This window comes from Podarcis gaigeae (genome assembly GCF_964106915.1).
Source record: "Podarcis gaigeae genome assembly, chromosome: 5".
NCBI lineage: Eukaryota > Metazoa > Chordata > Lepidosauria > Squamata > Lacertidae > Podarcis > Podarcis gaigeae.
In genome coordinates this window covers 101,048,783-101,064,476 of record NC_139681.1, presented here as the reverse complement: position 1 = coordinate 101,064,476, position 15,694 = coordinate 101,048,783, and the positions used below count along the sequence as shown (strand labels likewise).

The following is a 15,694-nucleotide window of genomic DNA, read 5'->3' as shown; positions in this document are numbered from 1 at the left end:
TTTGGAATGGTTGTCTTCTGGATCGTTTGGCTTGATGTTTTCATGTGCTGTAAACCGCTTTGAGATTTCTTCTTTAAAATTGTGCTATTGAAATGAAATGAATAATAATAATAACTCCATCATTCCACTATGGTGACAGCAACCTGGGTTTAAGGTCATTTGGGGATTAGATTATATATCTGAGTTTCTAGCCCTGCTGCTCAGTCCCGTGGCCTCCCCTCGACTGCTGGAAAAGGAGCAGCCGAGCTGTGGCTGGGTGCAGAATAGTTGGTGGGTGAACACTTGGCAGCCGGGAGGGAGGGTGTCTGGTTGGGAGTTTGTGCCCCTCTGGAGGCCTTGCTCTCATTCTCTTGAAGAACTTCTGAGGGTGGGGATGTTCAAAGAGCTGTGGGCAACTTGTGAACGGAAGCGGAGATGCTCTCCTGCCAGCTCTGTGAGTCCTGCAGATGTACTGAGTGAGGTTTGCCCAGGAAGGCACGCAAAGATACCCAGGGATGGAATGGGTTGATTCTAGTGCCCTTCTCTGAGCCGGCTGCTGCAAACTTTGATGTCGCTCTTGATTCTTGAGGCATCTGAAGCCTTTGATTTGCAGAGTGAAGAGAGGGGCATTTGCCTTGGCTGGGCGTTTGAGCCCAAAGGGCGGCAACTCACGCATCCTGTGCAAAAACCCCTTTCATAAATTTAGGGCAGTCAGCAAGATTTATAGAGCTATTTCATCTGGTGGGGAGAGAGGACCGTGTGACCCTTTGATTCCAATGCAAATGCCTGGTTACAAGATGACTTCACTCTCAAAAGGCAAAACCCATGTTGACTACAGAACATAGTACACCCACCCTTTTATAACATCACCTGCAAAGAAACTCTTCACTGTTTTGAAGCTAACAGTTAAACTCTGGAGGCTTCCTTCAAGGGGCGGCACCTTGGTCACTTGAAAACACTCAGCCACAGGTAAGTAAGCACAGGAAGTCAGCTATTTCCCACGGAGGCATTTTTTGCCGTTTGGATCAGCTTGTGGACGCTGTGCCAGGTTTCATTCTGAAAACTCTTGTCTTTCACAGGAGAGGAAGTTGTGGCCTACAATGAAGGCATGGGTGGCCTTAGGCCTGTTCAGCATTTTGTACATATTCTGAGCTTGGTTTTGTGGTGTAGCAGGGATTTCTGAATACTGATGGGGGCTGGTCTGATATATTCGTAAGATAGAAATTCAGCATGCATTGTGGAAAAACTGTATGAAAGCAACTCTCTCTGTCTCTCTCTCCCCCCCCCCCCGCCCCACTTGCAGCTCCAAGTATATGTGGAGCCCAGCTGAGCTCTTGAGATGTTTCCAGAGGGGGGGAGTGAGAACAGGGATTTGGCTGAGTGTCTCTCAGGGCAGTCTCAAGATCTTAATAACTTTATTATTTATAAAGCACCTGAGATTAGGAGGCCCTATACAAGAAATTAAAATACAGCAGCCCCTGCCTGCAGGTTCCTCATTCCCCTCTGTCTGGAAACAGCTTTCTGCTCTTCTGGAAGGGTTGTGCTGCTTAGTGTTAGCTGGTTAGTGATGGGGGTGCATAGTTAAACTCTGGAATTCACTCCCCCAGGACCACCATCTCAGGTGGCTGGAAAAATGTTTTGGCAAATGCATGGAGGATAAGGCTGACAGGCTTCCAGGCCTGGTGGCTGTGCTCTGGCTCCCTAGTCAGGGGCAGATGACTCTTGTGCTCAGTCCTGCTTGCAGGTTTTGCGCACGGTTAGAGCAGGATGCTGGCCTAGGTGGGCCACGGGCTTGATCTAGCCCCAGGGCTCTTCGGATGCTCTTGCGAATATTGCTCATGCAGTGGGGATGCAGAGCTATGCAACGTTTATGGACAGACTGAAAGTAATTCAAGAGGTTATAGGAAATGTTTGCCACAGGTGGAAACATTAAATGAGGTGTTGGTGGGGAATTTGCTAGGCGAGCTGGAATCCACGGTGACAAGAAACAGGAAAAGTCCTGTGAAACCCTCAGCTGAAGAACTCATGCATTAAGATGTGGAGAGTCTGGGTTCTGCTGCATTAGCAGGGTGGTCAAGGCATGTGTGGGTCAAGAAGGAGCATGCTGGCCACTCTTGTGTAACAGCTCTGGGTGGGTGGAGAGGAGGAGAGTTTGAGCTGCTTGGCCTCGTTGGAAACAGCGCTGGCTAATACTTCACCTCTTGGTGTATCTATCTATATATCTATAGACAGATAAAGATATATAGGTATAGAAATATTTGAAGAAATGCTTGTATGTATCATGGGCAAAGCATTACAAGAACACACAGAATACAAGGTATGCTTAGGAGTTTCACTCTCAAATTCTGCTGCATCTGTTCTGTTGGGATCTAGCTATAAACCTCCAGTTCTCCTGCCATGGTTTTTCTTCTGTGTCAGGGCTGCAGTTGGCAGCTGACACTTAAGCAGACTTGTGCACAGAGCTTTCCGTAGTGTGTCACACAAGCGCTCCTCCAGGGTCTGGAAAGGGGTTAGTTTAACCTCTGGTTTGCTCGTAAAACTGAATTACTGTGTTGTGAAATGATTCATGTCTGAAAAGTTTGGGAAGCTGTTCTTGTGCTTGGTGTGCGCCCTTTGGTCTGGGGGGGCGGGCGTCCTTGGCGAAAGTGTCGGCAGTGGCTGCAGGCTCCCCAAATCTTGGTGACATGTGTCTTAAAGGCTTCTTTTCCCCTCTCTTTCTCAGCGCAGGTCCGCTGGTGTCTGATCCCGTCACGCTGAACATGGAGAATGAGGAAAAGCTGGTCAACAAAGGCGAGGAAGATGAAATGGTAATTGGCTTTATGGTTTAGTAGCTTCCTTTTCAAACAGGGAGCGGAGCCTTTCCTTGCTCTCTGGAGTCCTCCTTGTGAGGCGTCTCTGTCTGCAAGCCCAGGACCTATGAGGATAGAAGGGCTTTTCTTCCTTGACTGAGAAGATGCCAGGAGCCCCCCTGCACTGAAGACTGGCTGCCAAGCTGTGGTGTAGTGCTTAAGAGCGGTGGACTCGTAATCTGGTGAACAGGGTTCGCTTCCCCGCTCCTCCACCTGCAGCTGCTGGGTGACCTTGGGCTAGTCACACCTCTGAAGTCTCTCAGCCCCACTCACCCCACAGAGTGTTTGTTGTGGGGGAGGAAGGGAAAGGAGATTGTGAGCTGCTTTGAGACTCCATAAAGGGACTGAAAGGCTGGATATCAATCCAAACTCTCCTTCTCCTTCTCCTTCTCCTCCTGGTTCCCGTCCCCACAGGCTGCCCTCGAGGGTCTGGGGCATGGTGCCTGCAGGATCCTACCCCCTGCCCCTCCCTCCATGGAAAAAAGCCTCTTTTCACCATAGACAACTTTAGCCTGTTTTTGGCATGTGTGGTTTTGGGGGTGGGTGGGGTTATTGGCTGGTGGGGGTGGGGAGGTTGTGGCATGTGTGTGTTAGTGCCCACAACAGTTTCCCTGGTTTGCAAATGTGCCCACGGATCCCACAGGGTTGTTGACCCCTGGTGTGGGGTTTTCGCGGCAGCTTTGCCCACACAGAAGTACTTCCCCTGCCTCTTTCCTCTCCTGACTTTGGTGTTGGGATCTGAAGGATCTGGCCCAGCAAGGAGGGAGGCGATGACAAGGCCAGGGAGGAACCCAGTCAGAAGGCAGCGTATAAGTAACATGGTGTTGTTGTTGTGAGCAGGTGAGAAATGATGTCTTTAGTATGGCTGACCAGGAAAGGGATGGCAATGTCAATCCCAGCTGCAGCAGCCGCGGGAAAGGCAGATTCCATCTCCTGGATCTTTAGGGAAAGGGGCGGGAATCAGCCTGCCAATGTCATAATCCCGTTGTGCGCATCTGTGGTGCGGCCCCCCTTGGAGTGCCATTCATTGTGCCTCAAAAAGGAAACCGTAGAGCCGGAAGAGCTTTTGAGCAGGGCAGCTGAGAGGGGCTGGAGCAGCCGCTCTAGGGGGAAGCTTACGGCACATTGGGCTTTGGGGTGTAGAAAGAAGGAAGGGGGGCCTGGCACAAGTTTATAAAATGAAGCCTGGTATGGAGAAAGTGGGCAGGGGGATTCCCAGGCCGACTTCTGGTCAGTATTGAGGGTTTGCTTTGTCAGGACTGCCCCACCTTTCCCACCCCCTCTGTTGCTGTCGGAGCTCACAGAGCCTCCCTGCAGCTGCTCCGGACAGAGTTCTGGCCCCGATTTCTTTCCATCTTCCTGTGGGCTCCCGCTGCTTCTGTTTCCTCTGCCGTGTGACAGTGGAAAGAACCCTCTGGCCACCCTCCAAGTACCTGCCTGATTGCCTCCCTCCCTTCCCTGCCACTCCCCCCCAGCTCTTCCAGACAGTAAAATTCTGCCCAAGTTGAAGAGAGGAGGGTCAGATTCATTTGCGTCGTCATCTGTTCCCTGGCTGTGTGTTTCATCTCAGCTGGGCCTCATCCAGAAGTTTCAAGTAGGCTCCTCTTCTGAGGCTCAAGGTGGCCAGGCCAAGGCAGCCCCCTCTGTTCTGCCATCCGTCATGGCCTCTTTCTGTGTGGAGGGGTCGGAGGGGTCTGGGAGCTGCTCAGGGCCTCCTCACTGGCTTCCAGTGTCCTTGGATTTTCTGGCAGTGGAGAGCAAACCAGAGATGTGGAATTTAAATACAGAATTGCAGAGTTGGAAGGGAACCCCAAGGGCCATCTAATCCAGCCCCTGGCAGTTACGCCCTGTGCCTTTACTGCATGTATCTCATGTGCAGAAGTGTTTCACTGGCCTGGTGTCACAGCCCTTGGCAGAAGGCTCACTGTCTTCTGCCAGTCAGCCCATCTGTGGGTTTCTGGGGTTGAGTGCACAAGCTGGAGCTTGCGAGTGAGTAGGTGGGTGCTTAGAAACACAGCTGGTGGAGAAATCTTGAGGGTCTTTTCCCCTGGGGAATCAGCAGTACTTGAGCACAAAAGCAAACTCCCTTCTTTTGCCAGAAGAGATTTTCCCAAAATGTTCTCAGTTGCCTCCCAGTAACTGTGCTTTGGAACTCAGGCATAGGCTGGAGAGAACTCACTAGGGACAAGTTCCTGGTCACATTTTGCCGTTGGTGTTTTTCCCCCTGTCACCTGGTCAGCAGCAGGACAGGGTGACATGTGTGGGTTCTTTGTCCTGCTCTCCAGTGGCCAGCAAGAGTCTGATAGGACCTGCAGCTCTTGCAGCAGACAGTGTCTGTGTGTCTCACAGTTGCCCTTTCTCCTTGGCATAGATAGCTGGCTGCCCCTGGGCTCCTGCTGTCAAGCGAGCGACCTCCAGGAACCCCCCTGGTCCTGCCACAGGGAGGGAGAGCAGAGCAGAGGAGAGGAGAGGAGAGGCATCCTGAGGCTGTTCTGCCCACGCTGCCAGCTGTGCCATTGCCTTGGTCTGATTGGTTCCCCTTCTTCCTTGCAGAAGATCTACGGCTACACGTTTTGCCGGTGGAAGATGGTCCTGGTGGCTGTGGGGGTGCTGTGCACGGGCGGCTTCCTCCTCCTCCTCCTCTACTGGATGCCTCAGTGGCGGGTGAAGGCGACGTGCAGGAGGACTTCCCTCCGAGGCAGCAAAGTGGTTCTGCTGCGGACAACAGTGAGTGCCGCCCTCTTTGGCGGGGAGATCCCCAGGGAGGCGTGGAGGACCAGGCTGGCCGTGGCCCCTGGGCAGGACAGGCTTCTCCCACAAAGCTTTCTTTGCATGGCAGGAGGAGCGTCTGATCCAGAGGCTCATCTCCCTGGTTTCTGCCTCCCCGCCCTGGGCTTAAAAACTGGCAGGAACTATTTAATTCTTGTGGAAGCTTCCGAGGGGTCAAGCGGGCTTGCTCTTAAAAGGCTCTGAAAGCCTGGACCTTCAGTAGCCCCAAGGACCCTGGGCTTTGGACTTCCCATGTGATCTGTGCAGAGATCTCCTCAGCTTAGGGACTGAGCACCACCCAGAAATGACCAGTTGCATGTCTGTCCAACTTCGTGCAGTTCTGCAGTCTGGCCAAGCGGTGCCTTCGTGGGCCGTATTCACAGCCTGGAGCTGTCACCTGTTTTTAGAGAAGCGCCGGGTGTTGTAGAAACACAAAGTGGCCTGGCCCTTCCTTGCAGGCTCAAGAGGAGAGGGGCAGACTTTGCTGGGGGAGGTGGGAAAAAAGCAGAAAGTAAATCCTATACAGAAGCCTGCTAGAGGTGCTAAAAGGCATCTCATTATTAAATCTCATAAATCACAGAAATGTAGAGGGGACAGCAAAGGTTGCGCATGTGCAGAATGTCCCTCTCGCTGCCTTCTGCGCGTGTTTGGGTCCCTACAAGGTGTGGAGGAAGCTGGAAGCAAGAGGTCTTGCAGACACTTGGAAAGAAAGGCGAGTCCCTGTGTCTGTATCATAGGGTCTTGGTGAACTCTCAGCGCCTGAGGGCAGTCATCTCCTGAAAGTGCCCCCCCCCCGCTTAGCCCAGTGGTGTCATCCTGCCCCCCCCCTTGAGAGGTGTATTCTGCCCCCCACTTCTGGGCTGGGGCTCCCTTTACACACCTGCCTAGAGTCATGTATAGTTAAGCACCTGCTTTGCAGATATCAAATTGCCAGTGATGTTTGTCAGATCATCCGAAGGCGCAGAAGCTCCCTGTCAGACTTTTGTTCTGAAAGCGCTCCCTCTCCCTCTCTCTCTCTCTCTCTTTTAAAGGATGAATTCCAGACGTGGTTTTGTGCAAAGGTTCGCATTGTGCTATCTTTGGGGCCCAATCTGTTGCAGACTCCAAAATATGCATCGGAGAAGATGACAAATGGCTGCAGTGGTCATTTGGACATCAACCTGGCTGAAGAGGGCGACAATGATTTGAACAGACGTTCCCAGGCTCACCTACAGGAGGTAGGAAAGTTGTGGGATCGTCCTCTGCATGGCAGCCTCCAATGGGCAGCGTTTATCCATGTGCCTTTGCCTCCGCCTGGTGGTTCCTTGGGAAGGGCTGCACAAAGGCAGCTTGGGGGGAGGTGGTGGGGCTCTGGTGCGTGAGCAGACCCTGAAGAGGCCTCCCCCTCCCCCTCCTCTCAGCTGCTCCACCATTCGGGGCTCTGATCCCCCAAAGTGCTTGGAATGCCAGCATGCTGCAAGGGGTAGCAATGAGCCGGTGCCCCAGGCAGGTTTATGGCCACAGGAGTGTGAGGACCTCTGATTTGAGAGCCAATGCAGTGGGCATAATTAGATTATTAAGCAATAAAAGTGGCAGTGTGGGGCAGCTGGGACTGCACACATTTTTTTCATTTGACTTTCAAAATGGTCAGCAGCTCAGTTTGCATTTATGAACAGTCGCTGTCAAGTCACACACTCTGACGGCCTCCTTGTATTTATGTGTCTTCCAGATCCGTTATTTCACCCACCACAGCGTGAAGTATTTCTGGAATGATGCCATGCAGAACTTCAGCTCCATAAAGTAAGAGCCACCGGCTGTTTTTCATGCCTTTGCTGAAAGGACTTTGGCTGGTGACACCTGTTTGTGTGTGTGCTCACGCTCCGTTGGATATTCTCCCTTTCCTTTAGGGGTCTGGATGGTTCCACTTCCTGTTCGGCAATCCATAATGAACACAGCGCAGGGCTGACCAAGGGGATGCGAGATTACAGGTACACTCGAACAGAAAAGTTGGGCGGAGAGGTGCACTGGAGCCTCTCAGGCAGCTATTTCATGAAAATTGAGCAGTTACTCTCAGTAGTGGTTTTGTGTATGGCAGTGCACTGTATTAAGAGCGGTGGACTCATAATCTGGGGAACCGGGTTCGAGTCTCCGCTCCTCCACCTGCAGCTGCTGGGTGACCTTGGGCCAGTCACACTTCTCTGAAGTCTCTCAGCCTCACTCACCTCACAGAGTGTTTGTTGTGGGGGAGGAAGGGAAAGGAGAATGTTAGCCGCTTTGAGACTCCTTAGGGTAGTGATAAAGCAGGATATCAAATCCAAACTCTTCTTCTTCTTGTTTGAAGTGCAAAAGGTGTGTGTGTGTGTGTGTGTGTGTGGAATTTTGCAATTAAATCTCTTCCCCCTGCCCCCGATGCAAGGCCTGCCTCGCCTTGAGCCCCTGGGCCTGGGGGCCTCCCTGCCTGCCCTTCAGCTGGGACTGGGGAGCCATTCTGGGTCGCTGGGTTTTGCAAAACACCAGGCTGCCTTCTCACCATTCTCCCCCCCACCCCAGCCGCTGCCGCCGCTGCCCCCTTCTTAGTAATTTATAGATTGCTGTTCATGTTAGCAAGCAAAACACTTTTGTTTTTTAGAAATATTATTTTTATTTATTTGGCTTCTGTTTTTCATACAGAAAATTATTCTACGGAGTAAATGAAATTGCCGTGAAAGTGCCTTCCGTTTTTAAACTTTTGATTAAGGAGGTAAGAATTGCATGTGTCTTTGTTTGCGAGAGAGAAGGAGAAGGGGGCTCCCACCTGCTGCTCTGTGGGATCTGGCCTGGGGATTAACTGTGCATGAAAGGGTTAAAGGCTATGGAGGGGAAACCTGCCTGGACTTGCAAGTGCACCTCTAGGTTTCACCAGATAGGTTGGAGCAATTGTGGCAGTTTGTCTGCTTTGGGGGGGTGGGGGTGGGGGGGGTGGTCTGTCTGTTTCTGTGCTTTACGTGGGCCCTTCCTTCTCAACTGGCAAGTGTCACGTCCGCTCTCCGTGAGCCACAAGCCTCTTAAGGAAAGCCAAGCAGACAGCAAGGCCTGACATTAGGCCAGGGCATTCAAGTGGCAGATGGTTGTGTGCTGCAGTCTCCAGGCCTTGATGCCACGGAAGATCCAAGGCAGCTGGTGGGGATGGGCAGCGTTGGAGTGGCACCATTTGACCGAGGTGGAAACTCTCTTGGGGCCTCGGAGAGATAGGAACCAGCAGGTGGTGCCAGGGTGCTTAGCCCCTTGCTTAGACCACTCCTGTGCCCCCTCTGTGGCTTGTGGGGCCCACTTCCCCACCCCCCACTCCTCAGTTGGGGACACATTTGAAGGGTAGTCAGAGCCCCGCTTGCACAACGACGCTTCTCCTCCTCCTGTCCCTGTGTGGCTCCCAAATCTGCTCCAGAGGAACCCTCAACCCCTGGAGCGGATTTTGACGGGGCTGCAGGGCAATCGAGGGGGAGGTTCCAGCGCACAAGCGGAACAGCCACGTTGAACGCAGCCTTTCGATCTTTGCATGCACCCAGAGGTGTGTGTGAAAGTCTGATCCAGTCAAATTAGCCTGAACCTCAAAAGAGGGTGTTCCTCTTCCGACTTCCTTCTTCGGTTCTACGTGCTTTTCAAGGGAGAAGCACCACCTGATGGCCAAGGGGAGAGGAAGGGGGCGCAGAGGCTTCTCGGGTGAAGTCCTCAAGGGCACCATTAGCGTCCACTGAGCTGGCCAGCCCTGCCAGGAGAGGAGGGGAGCTCTGAATCCTTGCCATGTGCTCTTCTGGCACACTCTTCACTCCCCTCCCACGCAGACCAGGATGGGTCTGAATTCTAAAAATGTATGTAAGAGGAGGCCCTGAAATTCTTGACCTTCAGCACCAGAGAGAGGAGGGCGGCTCCTTCGTGCAAGAGGCATAATCCGTTGCTTTGTTTTGTTTTCTCTCTCTCCCCAGGTCCTCAATCCTTTTTACATTTTCCAGCTGTTCAGTGTGATCTTGTGGAGCACAGATGAATATTACTACTATGCAGCAGCCATTGTGATAATGTCTCTGATCTCTGTTGTTAGCTCACTGTATACCATCCGGAAGGTGAGTTCCAGGGCTGTTTTTGAGCACCTGCCTGCCTGCTTACCTGTGGCAGGTGAGCTGCTGCCTCGGTACTCCCCTGGGGCTGGCATCCCAGCGTCAAACTTCCGCTTCTGTGGCCTGTTAAGGTTTGCTGCTCTTGAGTGCAACTTGACCCCCAGCGGGTGGGGTTGTAGTTGGATGTTGACTCTTCTCCTTCCCAGCTGAGGGTGCGGCTCTGGAAACGCTTTGCAGCCTGCAGAGCTGAACCAACGTAGCTTGAAATCTCCTCACGTGTTGTGACAGCTGCACATGGCGACTAGCGGAGGGTGGGAGGGGGGGGTCAGAAGGGCAGCCGGGTCTTCTGAAAGATGTGTGACTCTGGTGGTGCAAAGTGCTGGTTGGGGGTGAACTAAGGAGCAGAGGAGGCCTTGCCCAGTTCTGCCTAGCCCTCTCAGAGGGCGGCATCCAGGAAACAAGATCCGTCAGTGCAAGGATATAGGTGGGTGCTGTGGAATGTCCCCCCACTCCTTTCCTGGAGTACCCCTCCCCACGCCTGCCCCAGTCCTGCTCTGGGAGGTTTGGGGAGGAAGAGGAGAGGGAGGAGACGTTCTATGGGGCAGGTGGAAGCCCTTGCACTGATGGAGCTATTCGTTGGGGGCTGCCCAGAGTCCTTTGGGCAGCAGCGGTTGGGAGGAGAGAAGATTCCAGCACACACAAAAATGGTGAAGATACCCACGTTGGCCCTAAGAAAAATGTCAAAATCCATAGCCGGGCAATACATCTGTTAGGGCAACCGAAATAGGGTGGGAGCTTTTGAGGATCCCAGAATGGAGCAGGGGGGAGGGGGAGGCAGGTGCGCCTCGATGGCACCCCGGGCCCTGCAAGCCACTCTGTGACGTTTGGGTTGGCCTAGTGCTGGCAAGGCAGAGGCGAGGGAGCTGGAGACTGAGCCCGCGACTCCTGGAGTTCAGTGCCAGGGCAGGGGGCAGTTCTGCTGCCTGCAGGCTGCTTTCTTGCTCCGGGGCTCCATTTCTCCACGGTGCTTGTGGGGTGGAGGGCAGTGATGCAGCTGGGAGTCACTGGCTCCTCCCCTTAGGGCCCCTTGTGCTGCTGACTAACGCCCCCCCCCTTCTCTCCCCAGCAATACATGATGCTTCATGACTTGGTAGCTGCTCACAGCGTCATCCGGGTGTCGGTCAGCAGAGCAAACCAAGGTAGGTCGGGGGGGGGGGGGGACTGTGCTTATTTGAAAGGGAAAGTGGATCTGCCGCCTTCCTTGTGGGGAGGGGGGCTTCCTTGGAGGGAGGGGCAAGTTCTCTCTGGACCTCTCTCCCAGGGGACTGTCCTGGCTGGGCCCAGGGCTGGGGTCTGGCCATGCTGGGCCTCCAGGAAGCACCAGTGGAGTCCAACAGACTGCAAACCCAGTTCTCCCTGTCTAGGGAAGTTTCTAATGTGTGATGTTTTACTGTGGTTTACAATTTTTTGGAAGCGGCTGGGGCAACCCAGTGGGGGGGGGGGCGGTAAGTAAGTAAGTAAGTAAGTAAGTAAGTAAGTAAGTAAATAAATAAATCTGCAATCAGTTTTACTTGCTGGTAATGCATTGTAATGAATAAGCAGGACTAAGTTAGGTCTGTTAATAGCAGAAGGTCTGTTCCGAGTAATGCTTCCTTGCTCACCGGCCGGGGTCTCCAGGGAGAGGCTCTGCAGTGCCCCCTCCTGCAAAGGTGTTTTCAGTCTGCAGCCACCCTCCAACCATCCTTTCAGACTACAGTCTCTCTCCCTCTCTCTTGCACGGGCCCCTGGGCCCCTCTCTGTCTCTCTGTCTCTCCTGCCCCTTCTCCTGGCTGGGGTGTGTCTTGTGCTCCAACCTTGAATAGCTCTCCCTGTCCCAATCCCTGAGGGATCTCTGTGGGCCAGGGGTCGCTCTCCTAGCAAGTAGCTCCCTTGGAGAGACGCCAGCCATCCAGCCGCTCTGGCCCTCAGCTGAGCAGAAGAGCAGCCAGAGCAGCTGCCGGGCCAGGATCTCACCCTTTGCCTCTCCCCGGCCTCCAGGCGTGGAAGAGATCCTTTCCACGGAGCTGGTGCCTGGGGACGTCATTGTGGTCCCTCTGAACGGGATGATCATGCCTTGCGACGCGGTGCTCCTCAGCGGGACCTGCATCGTGAACGAGAGCATGCTGACAGGTAACGGGGAGGGCCCGGCGGGGCCCCGATCCGCAGCTGGGACCTGGGTGGTGCTTCTGGGGCTTGGGATCTCCGCCCTGTCAGCTGTGCCCTCGTCTCGTTGAAGGCGAAAGCGTTCCCGTCACAAAGACCAACCTGCCGAACCCGACTGAGGAGCCCAAGGGGGGCCTGGCGGACGAGGTGTACAGTCCCGAGGGGCACCGGAGGCACACCTTGTTCTGCGGCACGACCGTCATCCAGACCCGCTTCTACACCGGGGAGCTTGTCAAAGCCATCGTGGTCAGGACAGGTGAGACAAAGTCTTCTGCACAGGCAGCAAGTGTGTGTTCCCCCTCCGTCATGTTCCCCTGGGTATCTCTGCAAATATCCTGCACAGCATCTGTAGGAGGCCATCCTGGGCACGGGGCCCAGCTCTTTATTTGATTGATTTTGGGATTTCTCTCTCTCTCTTGCTAAGCTGTGATGGCTCACGACAGGTTGCAGCATCCGACCTAGTCTAGCTTTGTGCAGTGCTGAGGCTGAGGTGTCCCTCTGGCCTCCTCCCTCCTGCCCCTCCGATGCTGCCCTCAGGGAGTCTCTGCAAACACCAAAGGCAGCCTTTTATTGGCCCATGAGCTCAGGGCTGCCTGCCCTGAACGTAAGAAGGTGCTGCTGGATCAGGCCAACAGTGGCCCATCTAGTCCTGCATCCTGTTCCCACGCTGGCCAGCAGGATCTGACCCTAAGAGGCCTGTCCCCTCCTGCAACCAGTTGGCAGAAGCATCGCTGCCTCCGACCACCCCATGCCCTCTCCTCCATGGAAGCTGGCAGCAGGGTCTCCCCAGGGCTTCAGACTCGGAGGTCTCTTCCAGCCCTACCTGCAGGTGCTATTTGGGGCCAAGGCTGGGACCTTTGCACGCAGAGCAGGGGCGCTGAGCTGCGGCCTTGGGCCTGATCTCTCCAGAGGGCACTTGCTTTCTCCCTCCCTCACCTCCTCACCTGAAGGGTTCACCTTTGGACGATCCGCATGTCTCCATTGATGAAGCCCTTCCTGCTCTGTTGTGGTTCTGAGTGACTTTCTTGTCCTCAAAGGTGGGCTTCTGCTGCCTGGCCAGCCGGCCTCGAGGCGGTCATAAAAAAATGCTGCCTTGGTTTTCTTGGGACTTGTAGGTTTGTGCTTCTGATCCCTCCCGTCTTTGAAAGCCTCCCTGCTTCCTCCTAGGCTTCAGCACTTCTAAAGGGCAGCTGGTCCGCTCCATCCTGTATCCAAAGCCAACGGATTTCAAGCTCTACCGAGATGCCTACATGTTCCTGCTCTGCCTGGTGGGGGTGGCAGGGGTCGGCTTCCTCTACACCATTGTCATCAGCATTCTCCACCAGGTAGGAGGAGTCCCACCCCTTTCGTCTCCTTGCCAGATCCATCACAGGCTGGGAGGGGGGCCGGTTGCTTCAGCCCCCTCCTCCTTCACGGTCTCTAGGCAGAGCCGCATCTGAGCAAACACCAAGTGAAGCTGCCTGGGGACGTGGCTTGTTCTTTCCCCTTGCCCAGTCCCATATGCAGCACACCTGCCTGCCGCGTGGTCTTCTTGACCCAATCCGGAAAGCTCTCTGAGGAAATTGCCGACTCACATAGTTCCCAGTTGGTTGTGTTCAGCATGGATTGTCAGTTGTTAGTTTTGCTAGGGCTTCCTTTTGAAATACGGTGGTACCTTGGTTCCTGAACAAAAACAAAACAGCTCCCAAAGGCTGCAAACCCAGAAGTGTTCTGGTTTGTGAACGTTTTTCAGAAGCTGAACGTCTGACGCAGCTTCCGCTTGAGTGCAGGAAGCTCCTGCAGCCAATCAGAAGTCATGCCTTGCTTTTTGAATGGTTTCGGGAGGTGAATGGACTCCCAGAATGGATTCAGTTCTAGAACCAATGTTCCACTGTACCAGAAAGCAGTGCTACAGCCCCTGGCCCTCGGATGTCTCTGGTGTGTGCAATGCTTGTTGCAAAACCTGCATCTCAGGAGCATGGGAAACAGCCTTCTCCCAGGTTTGCATAGCTGCCTGTCTGCTCCGGCAGATGGTGCTTCCACAGGACCTGTGGCGGGGGGGGGGGGGGCGGCTTTGTGCCAGCAGCTGCCTGGTTCTGGGACATTCCACGCTTAGAGGAATGCTCTCCATCCCAGCTCCCAGTTCCCCTCCTTCCCCTGGTACAAGGTCTTGCCTGGGTGAAACGGTGCTGCAGGTGTCCAAAGGCAAGGCAAAAGCCTTTCTCGGAAATGCCTCTGGCGAAAGAGGTGGGTGGTTCCCACAGCACCTGCGGCAGGAATCTCTCAGCGCAAGCGTTTGGAGGGCTGGCTGAACTGGAGCCAGCCTGGCCTCTGGGCAGCCAGCGGAGAGTGACCCTCTCACTCGTGGGTAGGCAAACTAAGGCCCGGGGGCCGGATCCGGCCCAATTGACTTCTAAATCCAGCCTGCGGATGGTCCGGGAATCAGTGTGTTTTTACATGCGTAGAATGTGTCCTTTTATTTAAAATGCCTCTCTAGGTTATTTGTGGGGCATAGGAATTCATTCTCCCCCCCCCCAAATATAGTCTGGCCCCCCACAAGGTCTGAGGGACAGTGGACCGGCCCCCTCTGCTGGCTCCTGCTCTCACTCATCTTCCTCCTCTCCTCCCGCAGGTCTCGGCCGACATCATCATCATCGAGTCTCTGGACATCATCACCATCACGGTGCCGCCCGCTCTTCCTGCCGCCATGACGGCGGGGATCGTTTACGCACAACGGCGGCTGAGGAAAATTGGCATATTCTGCATCAGCCCTCAGAGGATCAACATTTGCGGCCAGCTGAACCTCGTGTGCTTTGACAAGGTGCAGATCCTTTGCCATTTTCCCTTGAGAAATTCTGAGCTGAGTTCAGGATGAGGCTTCTGAGAGCCTCCTGCCACAGACTTCAAGGGGGGGGGGGGCTCGTGATGCTCAGTTGTGCGGAATAACGCAGACGGGTGTGTTGTCCTGAGCCGAGGCCAGACCCAGGAAGGGGCAAATGTTGAACCTGGCGTTTTTCTCCTTGCTTAGTGCCCCTCGGGAAGGTTCTGGGCAGGAGATTAATTCAGTAAGATACCTGCAAAGAAGCAAGTCACAGAGAGAAGGCACTTGTGTTGGGCGGGGATTAGAAGGGTTTCTTCAGCTTCGTTGCCCAACAGATGTGAAAATCTTTTAATAAGCATCAGGAGAGGGTTGATAACTTTTTGGGAGGCTTGTGCAGAAAGTAGCCAGGGAATTCTGACGTCACCCAGTGAAGAATTCCTTCGTGCATGACTTTGGCCGGGGCCCAGATTCCCTCACAGCCTGTAGATGCCTGGCTTTGCTGAGGTGGGTGTTCTGTGAAGCTGCTGGTGGGCGGGAAAGGCTCTTGCCGTGCCCAGTTGGAAAGGGAGGAAGGAAGGAAGGAGAAGTTGCTGGTCTCTGGTGGAGAGGCCCTGCAGGCCCGTGACTTCCTCTGGGATGGCTGCTGTAGGCGACTGGAGGGGAGGAGCCTAAGCAGAAGAAACAGCCAATAAGAGCCTGAATAGCTGTTGCATGTAGAATGGCAGCGTGGGAAGGGACCCCAAGGGCCATCTAGACTGACCCTCTGCAGCACAAGCGCTCCTTCCCCTGCCTCTGGGGGGGTTGCCACGTATGCAGTCACTCAGAAACAGCCCTCCCCTTTCCCTGGGGCCTGCAGGTGTTTGGCTTCCTCCTCTTCCCCTTTAAGCCCAATCCTTCATTCCGCTTGAGCGCGCAGGCGGAGTGGGAGGAGGACGGAGAGACCACAGAGCCATCTTCCTTTTTGCTGGGGGGAAAGAAGAGCGGAGTTTGAAGTGGCACAGCTTAGAGGGAAAGGTTTTCGGTGC

The 15,694-nt window shown here is 54.3% G+C and overlaps 1 protein-coding gene across 4 annotated transcripts in view; it reads left to right on the top strand.

Annotated features, from left to right (window-relative positions):
- The window catches only part of ATP13A3 (ATPase 13A3), a 46,987-nt gene that overhangs the window by 8,387 nt on the left and 22,906 nt on the right, over positions 1-15,694 (top strand). For 3 of the 4 annotated variants that reach the window (XM_083739170.1, XM_083739171.1, XM_083739169.1), the window contains exons 2-13: positions 2,702-2,786; positions 5,382-5,555; positions 6,629-6,814; positions 7,306-7,376; positions 7,484-7,564; positions 8,247-8,316; positions 9,539-9,673; positions 10,794-10,866; positions 11,705-11,836; positions 11,943-12,125; positions 13,037-13,194; positions 14,481-14,669. In XM_083739170.1, the coding sequence (XP_083595296.1) occupies positions 2,739-2,786; positions 5,382-5,555; positions 6,629-6,814; positions 7,306-7,376; positions 7,484-7,564; positions 8,247-8,316; positions 9,539-9,673; positions 10,794-10,866; positions 11,705-11,836; positions 11,943-12,125; positions 13,037-13,194; positions 14,481-14,669 (1,500 nt within the window). In that variant the 5' untranslated portion in view covers positions 2,702-2,738. The remainder of the gene's footprint in view (positions 1-2,701; positions 2,787-5,381; positions 5,556-6,628; positions 6,815-7,305; positions 7,377-7,483; positions 7,565-8,246; positions 8,317-9,538; positions 9,674-10,793; positions 10,867-11,704; positions 11,837-11,942; positions 12,126-13,036; positions 13,195-14,480; positions 14,670-15,694) is intronic. The other variant, XM_083739172.1, reaches the window with a different exon arrangement.